Genomic DNA, 10,688 nt, shown 5'->3' on the forward strand with positions numbered 1-10,688 from the left:
CCGTGCGGCCGAGGTCAATGACCCCGCCAAGGCCGCGCGGCCGAGGTCAGTGACATTACTGTACTATGTATATAATACATATAATACAATATAAAGTATAATATAAATATATAATAAATTATATGTATAATATGTATTATTTAATGTTATATATAATATAATTCGATTCGACTCGATCAACCAACCAACCAATCGGCAACGCGGAAAAGAGGCAACAAGGTGCGACATATTCGACTCCAAAATCCGCGCATTTCTTGGTCCAAATGCCTTTTTTAATATAGGATTTTCTCTTTTCATGCGAACGTAAGTCACGCTTTTACACGAAGACCAAGTATAAAATTCATGCAATACGTAAAATTCTTAAAAAATATTGCCATTCATAAGGTGCGTTCGCTTTACGCGCTTTGAGCGTCAGTCTATCTTTGTTCTATATTTAAACAACAAAATAAAGAAAGACTGACACTTAAAGCGCGTAAGCGTCCAAAGCAAACGCACCTATGATTATTGCACAAAATGTTTTTTTTTTTTTTTTAAACAATAACACACTTATCAGTTACTTACATCAATATTTGTATTTCTTTATATTATAAATATTCTATAAACTGGCGTCAAAACTCACTTTCGTGCTAAAAGTGTATATTGTCTATAACACAATGAAAAAAAAATAGTGCGTTTAGCGCGAAAGCAAGTTACAACAATCCAATGTCACATTACACAAAAGAAATATTATATACAAGTATATAAAATCATTATGTAGGTTGTTTATGTAGATCTTTTGACTGTTCTGCTGTCTTCTTCTCTATCGCTTGCTTCTTTTGATTTGGTTCCCACAAACTACTTCTCACGAATCTCTTGGCCGCATCTTTGTTTACACGCGGCATAAGCAACTTCCTATCGCTAATTTGTTTCGCTCTTAACATTGCTTTCTTCAAGCGTTCGTTCTCTGATTTAATTCTGTGCTTCGACGGGTCTTTTCCTGCAACAATCGATTGTGATTATCTTAAATACAAACACTGACGAATGTTTGTATTTTTTATCCGAATTGATTTACCTTCAGCTCGCAAGTACATCCAGAAGAGACTGTTGAGACTGTACGATAACAACAGCTTGTAATTAATTTTGTCGGAATTTGATAGCTTCTCGAAGACCGAGGGATTGTTGATCAATTCGATCATGTCCTGGATTTTAAACGCCGCTTCGCCGAATTGTTGCAATCTGGCAATCAAGTTCTCGTCGTGCGAAAGTTCTTCGAAATCAGCGTTCATGTTTTTTTTTTTTTTTATTTTTAACTTTTACAAGTTTAGGAATTGAGATATCCTGATATCGCGTGTTTTACACACAAGTAACATTTAATATAATGTTACTAACTCAAAAAGTGTTTTTTTTTTAATACCACTGTTTTATTTCACTACATACGTGGTTTATACATAACCCTAATATCACTTAAATTTCGACTTGATCAGAGAGAAAAGCCTGAGAGCGGCCATGCCATAGTTGTTTTTTTACGACGGTTTCAGCCGCTACTTTCAGCGCCGGGTTCCACTTTGCGTGGAATTCGCGAACTACGAAACGAGTTCCACTTTCAGGCGCATACGATACAAATGTATCTCGGTTAGAGTCCGTGCTAGATCCACTTTTATTCATGTCGTTGGACGTCACGCACACGGACACGGTTTCGTTTGTGTGCGTGCCTTTATCACCGATGCTCTCGATGCTTGGCAGTTCTACTTATCGACAGTAAAGTGGATGTAGCACGGATTCAAACCGAATAAAAGTGAATTTAGCACGGACTCTAACCGAAATACATTTGTATCATATGCGCCTGAAAGTGGAACTCGTTTCGTAGTTCGCGAGTTCCACGCAAAGTGAAACCCGGCGCTGAAAGTAGCGGCTGGAAACCGTCGTAAAAAACAACAGTGGCACGGCCGTCTTCAGTCTTTTCTCTGTTGTAACTAGAAAACGAGGTTTATTAGTGGATATCAAATGTATCGACATCACGACGTAGCCAATTGGATTTCGCACCTTATCCATCGTTGCGTGCGAGTCGTGTTTCTCGACTGAAGATCGTTGCTTCGTTCAATGGTAAAAAGACCGCAAGGAGAAAATTCGGGGGCGCCGACATTTTACTGCCTCCATCTCGGCGACGCTTTGTCCAACTTAGTGCGTTTCATTCCGGTTCTTCTGAAACGGAAGTGAATGCAAGTGAATGAAAGTTTTTGCGATCGAAGTTTGCTTAACACGTCGATCTGGTTCAACTTAGTTTTGTCACATGTGCCAAACAGATTGAGAACTTGACAGCGATCAAGTTTTTGTCGCGAATCGAGAAAACGAGAAAATCAAGATCACTTTACGCGGCTCAACCAGGTCTTCGACAAGGTAAGCGTCTACTTACTTTATTGGTGGGTGTGAGATATCCGAAGAGTACGAAAACAAAAGGAGTATTGAAACGTGCAGCCATTTTTTTTATTGCACGTACAAAATTAGCGACGTCTCTATAGATTCTTAAGGCTTTTAATTCCCTTTCTCAAAATATTTCGCATACGGAGTCTGGTCCGGCGAGCCTAAAAGTGTACGTACGCTGGAACAAAAAAATTGCCACATCATCAGGTATACTGTGTAAAATGTACTTACACATGTACGAATTTATAAATATTAATTAGAGAATTAATAAATGGTTTTACTGTACGTGTTTTTTAATTTTTTTCCACAGATTTATACGTGTGTCCAATGCATTTATTAATGTCCTCTTTGTCACACTATCTGTTTTCCACTTAATTTTTTATCTTTCTTGGAACATCTTGTCACAAAGTCATGTATCGTAGCATTGATCTGACCAAGAAAACTTTGATATCAAAAAGAATCATAATATTTATTTTTCACAGTTATAGTCTATAATATATGTCACATATGTTGTAAATTTATTCTGTCCACAGACTATTGACGCTGTATCCACTACAGCCACACTTTTCCTTTCTCTCTGTCTTGATCATCGATAACTCGTAACCATGAGTTATGGTTACAATAAGTACAGGTTTGTCTAATTGATCAAAAGCTTAAATAAATAGATCTTATACATAAAGATGTGAAAATAAGATACAAAATATAGGAAGGAAGAATATGAATTAAACAAAATAAAATTGCAAGTGGAATATGTAACACATGCTGAAGATGTAATGATAAATCTTTGAAACTTTTTGTAGTTCCAGCATGAGTTCTCGTGGTCGTGGATTTGGTTCTCGTGGAAGTAGCTCTTACAGAGGGCGAGGTGGTGGAGGTAATGACTGGAGCAGCAGTTCACCAGGAGGAAATATGTCTAGTAGAGGAAGTTATTCGTCTTCTAGAGGTGGCAGATTTAAATATTCAACAACTAGCTATGACTCCAGATCCAAGTACAATTCTGGTAATTTTGTGCAATAGATGAAAATTATGTCCAAATTCATGTATGTTCAAAAATAAATCGATACAATATTACTGATTAATTAATTAATTGATAGGAGGATCAGAAAGATATTCAAGCAGAGGCGGTCGTGGAGAGCATTCTAACAGTTACAAAAGACCTCGTGTAAGTATACAAAAAAAAAAGTAGATCTCAATTGCAGCTTGCTATAGCACTAAGTACTAAATGCGTTTTGATAGGACTCTTATTCTGCAAGAGATGATCATCGATCCTCTAGCGAGTCACGCAAAAGGATGAGAAGTGATTCCTATCAGGTATGTGTCTCATCCTCCACCCCTGCTTTCCAATACCTTTCATGTGTTTCTCCGTAAGATAAATTAATAATTTAAGCAAAAAAAAAGTATAAATAATATCACTATATTAATTCTGAAATCATACAGCTATAACAATTCCATAATTTAAAAAAGTTTTTAACGGGAGTTTTACATATATGTCTATCTTATTTGTAAAAAAAAAAAAAACTGATAAAACGATGGTCCTGAAAGTTTAATTACCTATTCACATTAAAAGCGTACGCCGTTACATCGTGCATTGTTACACAAAGGGATAGAAAATACCTTCAGGACACTCGTAATGTAAGATAGATTGGCATATTTTAGACAAAGAATTCATAAGTTGTCATAATTTCCTTTCAAGCGACGCAAACCAACGGCTTCTCGAACACTCATTCTTTTTGCCGTGGGGCGCAACTGCGACGAAACAAACTACGAAAACTGCAAATTATTAAAAGATGAAAATACCTAGATGGTAATTATAAAATGTTACATGCCACCCGCCGCATGTGGTCGTGTACATTATAAAAAAAAAAAAAGTTTAAGAGCTGTTCTCGTAAAATCAAAAAGGATTAAAAACAAACCGAACTGAATTGATGTGAATGCGTACATGCAGGCCACATCACGTTATTCTCCCGATTGTAGAGCAGTTAAAGCGCAATTAAAAACCACTTTACTCTGCAATAACAATGAGAATAATAAAGAAACTAAAAACAAAAATAATACAATAGAACAAAAAAAAAAAAAAAANAAAAAAAAAAAAAAAAAAAACTAATGCACGACATCTTCAAGCATCGTCTTATGGAATTTTTCATGAAATATATCATCCGTATACTGTGTGCGAAAAAAAACGTCTTTAAAAATTATATCGAAAGTTACGAAAAACCACAGAAATATATTTACATATTCGTAGACCTTTCCAATCGCATTAGGAAACAGTGATGGAAATGCTGGAAGTAAAATGCTTGGAAAGCATTTCGTATATTCAGGAGAATATGACAGAGAAATGAATATACGGATGTATATACGTATATGTGAAATATCTATCATTATTCTCAAGTTGCGACCAAGCATGAATATTTACAAGAAATTATCCACATAGAGACAACTTTGTGTTACTTTTGTTCAATATATTTATATCGCCTTTGTGTCAGAAAGATTTGACGCATCACGAGAGAAAGTTTCTTACACGTAACGATACGATTGTTAGCGACTAAATAAAATGTAATTTGATTAAGTTGGAAAGGTCTAACGAGAGCATTACAACTACGTGTCACATATATAGAGCACCGTATATAGAGAGACAAAATCTGTTTGTTAACTGAAGAAAAAAAAAAAAAAACGAGCGCTGCTACTATTCCCACGAATGCAAGTATTATGTGAACGAGATTAATGAATTTTTTGCAATACAGTTACGTGAGGTCACATTGAACAATGAAAAGACGTTTTAGGTTGATTCTCTCAATATTTATAGGGAAAATCAAGTTTATATATGTATGATGAATGATGAAGTATAAATGGATTTACAGACAAAAAAAAAAAAAAAATAGAAACGTAGTTAGTTAGCAGTTTAGCCAATCGGTCGATCACTTGATCAATCAGTCAATCATTGATCAGTGTCAGTCGGTTGGTCAATCGATTGATTAGCCCAGTTGGACAGTAGCAGTTAAGAGTTAAGCTATATATAAGTAATAGAAAGATCCAGAATAAACAAAAAAGGATAAACGGTAGGAAACAGAATAAAAGATACATATAATAAAATATGTACGTAGACTAAAATATAACAGACAAGAGATGAAATGTGAAAGAGAGAAATACATGGAAGGAGCACAATTGAATTTGATTTGGCAGGGTGGAGGTAGCGGTAGCGGTTCACAAAGGTATTCGTCGTACGGAGGATCATCCGCATCAACAACCTATGACGATAATAAGGGATCATCGTCGTCCGGCGTGTACGAGGACAAGAGACAGAGCGAACGCGCATCGTCCTATCATCGTTCCGAGGATCGTCATTCTGCCTCACGCAGCTACGCACCTCCGCCGCCCCCACGGATTAGCGAAATGGCGCCACCCCCGACTCAGAGATACGCTTCGAGTCGCGGCAGAATATCGCATCAAAACTCAAATTACCGAGGTCGCATTTCGACCCGCGGCAGCAGTGGCAGAGGGGGTGCGTTTCATCGCGTGAGTTCTAGATCGGACGTCGTTCTGGCTCGCAAGCGTTCTCTTCACTCGCTCGACTATCGTCGAAAGATGCTAGGCTCACGCTCACGAGACAGCTACATCCAACGTATGCGCTTGAACACTTCCAAACTGCGCAGGAGGTAATTTATTAATACAGTCACTCTTACCACAATCGTATATGCGAATGCTATTCTCGTAGCCTGTGCTTACTTGTTCTCCCTCGAAGAGTCGGTTCGACTTTAACAGACCGACTTTCGTTTCATGACCTGAGCGTCACAAAACGAATGATAGAAAAATCAAAACTTAGACGAAAATCTAAATATATATATATATACCTGTGTGAAAAAAAAAAAAATGTAAAATAATTAGATTGATACAAAGTCAACATACAAAGCAAAGTCCCACGAAACATATATTCCGCTGCTGAGAGAGAGAACTTTTTACAGGGTTCTAATAAAGAAAAAACTATCAATGACGACACGTATAAGCGCAATACGTGTACGATGTAATAACTTTCGATACGAGAGCTACTAAACTAAATCGTATTTTATTCGTCGTAAGATATAATTCTCTTTAGAGTTTACATACACGTAGAGCAGCATGACTGTATTAGCCGCATAATAATTTTTAGCACGACCGAGTTTGCGAAGGAAGTCAGAACGCGAGAGGGGGAATAAACCCAAAAACGAATAGTAAACACTACTTTTAACGTACAATAGAAAACGCAATGTTTATATTTTGGGACATAAGACCGATATTAAATCGATGCTATCGTGATATTTGCTACGTATCATCTATCAGCAAGTTTTGCTTGATGATACAACGAAAGACAGTGGAGCCCAAAAAAAAAAAAAATAATAAGCGAAATGAAAGAAAGTAATAAATCAAAACACAATTGATATGTCATTAGTAGCGGTACTACTAGGCTAGCCGGAAGTAAAAAGGACTCCGGATCGGGAACCAGCGTGAAGGACAAGGATAGAGAAATGGCCAAGGCCATAAATGCGGAGTTTTCTGACGATGATGAGGAAGAAGATGATAATAAAAGCACATGGGACGAAGAAGAGAAGGTAATTCATACAAATCGATGAAAAACTATACAAATAATTGCTTTATATCGCTGCAGCATGTAGTTTTAAGATGTATGTAATAGTTTCTTGAATAAAATTTTGTATAAGCAAAACTTGCTGCGTTGACTAACAATTCATTTGATCAAAATGTAACGTAGCCACACGAACGGGATGAAGAAGAAGAAGAAATGGAAGATGATGAAGATAAGAAGAAAAAGGAGGATAAACGGAAAAAGGAAAAACAGGATAGAGAACGACAACATACCGAAGACGAAGAAGAAAAAGATGATGATATCAAAGAAGAAGAGGAAGGTCAGAAACGAGAGGTGAGTTAATTTTTAGCTCTGGTATATATACAGTCGAGCTTTTCTCAAAACGTATAATTCCCCTATTCTCTCACTCTTTACCTCACGCATGCGCAAAGACTTACTTGGTATAAATTTATCTCGCGCTAGCGCAGTTTCGGTTTTAAATCATACTTAGTGGTGAGAAAAGCGATGAAGGGGAAATATACGTTTTGAGAATGGATTTGTATACGTTTTGGGAGGTTCGACTGTATTACTACTTTATTTACTGTTTTTTCTGATTTATACGCACAAATACATTTTATTGAATTTCTAGGAAGACGATGCTGATGAGGAACGAGGCAAGAGTGAAAAGACGGATCGTGATAGAAAAGCGAGTTCCGAAGAATTGCCGAGCAGGCGGGACGGTAGAAAATTTATAAAATTGAAGTGTCCACATTGCGCCCATCATAGCGTGACCTTCAAAGAATACTCGCTTCATCTATTCTCTGGCCGTCACAGCGCGGCGATGAAACGTATCGCGGCTCGGCACAAGGCGACTCTCACACGCATGAGAGTCGTCCAACGGCAGGAACAGAGACGCATCGAGGCTCGGGATGCAGCACGTGGTACATTGCCCTCGCGTACTATGTTCTGTGCCATTTGCAAGTTGAATTATCGTTCTCTGAAAGCCGCTCATCAATTGTCCGAATCGCATCGTCAAATGAAACGATTTCTCACGCCGTTCTGTCGGGTTTGTCGCATTCAATTCCGCTCCCCGATGTTTTTCGAAACACACATGTGTTCCCTGGATCATATTAAGGTGTGATAACATATTACTTTTCGATGTTATTGATTTTCGAACACAATGTAAACGTAATTCGATTATATCTCCTTTTCTTCTGTTTTATCAGAGAAAGAGTGTGCTGAGAGATAGAATAAACGGGGATGGAAGCGGTGAACAGGAAGCGGATTCGAGTGCGCCCGAAGAAGACGAGAAAGAAATGAATCTTGACAATTTTATGATAACTTTGGATTCTGTGGGCGATGTTGACGGTACGCAACAAACGAGTATATTCTATAAAGTTTTTTTTTTTTACATGGGGGAAATGCCTACGCATCTCCCGACCTCTGGGGGAAGGTCGGGAGTATGTGGGATTTGCACCTACTAAAACCCCCATGCCAATCGAGCGTGTTGTTGGGAGGGCCCGGAATCCTGCCAGGACCCTCTCGCGCTTTTTAACTGACAACTCGGGGGAGGGAGAGAACCTCCTCCCGGAAATCACAAAACCAGCAGCGGGACAGGGTATACACTGCCCCGCTGTCCCTCGTGGAACCGTGTGCAGAACGGATCAGGGTCCCAACCCTGACCCGTCACGGCTCCTGACAAGCAAGGTCAAGTATGTTAACATACTTTACATTTGTTAAATATCCCAAATCTCTCACACACATTGGCTCGCAATTGGCCTTGCTATCTTTCTTTTTGTATTTACAAAACGAGCGTTTCCACAACCTTCTTTTGTGTCTTTTCCAAAATTGATCATCGGATATTGGACTTATTGCTCAATATTTTTTCAATTTGTTTATTTCACTGTAATTTACAGGAGATGAGGAATCTAACGATAAAAAGAAAGAAAAGTCAGAAGGTGAGAGTCCGAGTGAGACAGAGAAAAAGACGAAAAGCAAGCAGATGATAAAAGTTGGAGCGGAATATATAAAACGCGTTGAAGTGCAATATTGTGAACTATGCAAGGTCTATCTGCCGCGTACCGAGAATTCTGAAAGAGCTGTCGCTCTACATTGTTCTACTCGTAGTCATCTCAAACGGTACGTATTGATACAACGGTACGTATTAATTAACAGCATTATCGTACCAATATGTATATATAAAATTATATTTTCAATTAAATAATACTTGTGGTCGTTGTGCACGTACGTTTTGTGTGTTTTTCTTTTAGATACGTTCGAGACAACGATGACAAGGCGCTTAGACGTCAAGCCGAGAGAATACATCTGCAATCATCGTCGTCTTCTTCGGCAAACGTGAATTCTACCAGTTCGGCCGTTAACACGCCAGAAGTTACCAAAACTTCTCCTGTGAATTCCGAGCCGCAAGTGTCGACAAGCACCGCGCCAGCGACGGCTACGGTTGACAATAACAGTACCAACGATGTGGAATATATTAAAATCGATGATGACAAGTCGAACAGCATGGAGTCCGAAAAGAACGCGAAAGAGAACAAGAATAATCAAGGCGACGAAGACGACGATGACGATTACCGTGCTCACGGCGTTGACAAATTGAATTGGGACGACGTCGATAAAGATTTGGGTGACATACTGAGAGAGAGCGAAGCGGGCGCGTCGAAATCAAGCGACGACGAGGACTCACGCTACGATCGTTTCCGCAATTCAGACAAAAAACAGCAGTCCGCAAAAGAAAAAGAGAACACGAAGAATGAGAGTGACGACAAGAATGGTAATAGTAAATCTAAAGATGCGAGAATCACGATCGAGAAGATGGATCTATAAGATCCGCTGTAACTTTTGATGATCGATGTTTACTTTGTTCGATCTATTTTCTGTCATACTACTTCAAAACTATCACAAAATTTATCATATTTCAATGGTTTCATCATTTTGCAAACCAAGCGTATACATAATAGATATACATTAATCATTAGTTAATGATTACACATCCGCTTGGTTCCACGAAGACAATTTCTACGTAATTATATATTTTTCACCGTATGAATAAGCTTCGTTTGCAAGTTGCTACAATTAATGTGTCAATTACATGAGCATTTAGCGTTATCAAATTTTGCAACTTCTTGATTTGTATATTGATTCAAATATATATATAATATATATATATATTATATATATACATACATTCATACACAAGTACTGCGCTATATATACAATTGTTTTGCAAGAATTTTGTGTGAGATTGTCGTAAAAAATCGTAAATAATTATAATTCATTCTATACATATATATACTATCTGAAAAATTTGACTACACGAGATTCACAATCTTTAGTTGTTAGCAACGTAACGAAAGGCACATGAGCGATGCGCCTTGTGAGAGAACAAAAATATAAATTTAATGTATGGACTATTGTATGTAGGTTATAATAAATTTACCATTCTGTAGAGAAGTAACAACTCAGAAGTATAATAACTCGCGCTTATCACACACACACACACACACACAGACGCCTTCCTGAATTGAATAGAATCTTGATTTTATTATACACAAAACTACAAAAAAATGTTGATTCATTCTCATATTGAATGTGCACTTTTGAACAGCGACTCGGAGCTACAACTGGACGAGGAAACGGTATTCCGAAGAGAAAAAAAGAAAAAAGAAAAACAATTATTCAACTTGATATTGCAGATGACAAAAAATGTTTTATA

The 10,688-nt window shown here is 37.7% G+C and overlaps 2 protein-coding genes across 4 annotated transcripts; one reads left to right on the forward strand and one right to left on the reverse strand.

Annotated features, from left to right (window-relative positions):
* Positions 1-566: 566 nt before the first annotated feature.
* On the reverse strand, positions 567-1,289 carry LOC109857483 (nuclear nucleic acid-binding protein C1D-like). The gene is made up of 2 exons (XM_020433812.1): positions 1,052-1,289; positions 567-976 (listed from the first exon to the last, which is right to left on the reverse strand). Exons 1-2 carry the CDS (start codon positions 1,263-1,265, stop codon positions 750-752), a joined length of 441 nt encoding a protein of 146 aa, XP_020289401.1. The 5' UTR covers positions 1,266-1,289; the 3' UTR covers positions 567-749.
* A 760-nt stretch (positions 1,290-2,049) lies between these two features.
* On the forward strand, positions 2,050-10,672 carry LOC109857482 (myb-like protein X). Of its 3 annotated transcripts, none has more exons than XM_020433810.1 (12): positions 2,050-2,376; positions 2,934-3,031; positions 3,201-3,400; positions 3,495-3,562; positions 3,637-3,711; positions 5,581-6,053; positions 6,827-6,983; positions 7,142-7,309; positions 7,605-8,090; positions 8,182-8,323; positions 8,872-9,112; positions 9,226-10,672. In XM_020433810.1, the coding sequence occupies exons 2-12, from the start codon at positions 3,006-3,008 to the stop codon at positions 9,797-9,799; spliced, it is 2,610 nt and encodes an 869-aa protein (XP_020289399.1). In that variant the 5' UTR covers positions 2,050-2,376; positions 2,934-3,005; the 3' UTR covers positions 9,800-10,672. The 3 variants fall into 3 exon arrangements, with proteins under 3 accessions (XP_020289399.1, XP_020289398.1, XP_020289400.1); XM_020433809.1 differs by having other exon boundaries at positions 2,051-2,376; positions 6,824-6,983; positions 9,226-10,671; XM_020433811.1 differs by having other exon boundaries at positions 2,052-2,376; positions 6,824-6,983; positions 8,872-9,094; positions 9,226-10,670.
* The last annotated feature ends 16 nt before the right edge of the window (positions 10,673-10,688 follow it).

This window comes from Pseudomyrmex gracilis, unplaced genomic scaffold, assembly GCF_002006095.1.
Source record: "Pseudomyrmex gracilis isolate BER0280 unplaced genomic scaffold, ASM200609v1 scaffold_160, whole genome shotgun sequence".
NCBI classification, from domain to species: domain Eukaryota; kingdom Metazoa; phylum Arthropoda; class Insecta; order Hymenoptera; family Formicidae; genus Pseudomyrmex; species Pseudomyrmex gracilis.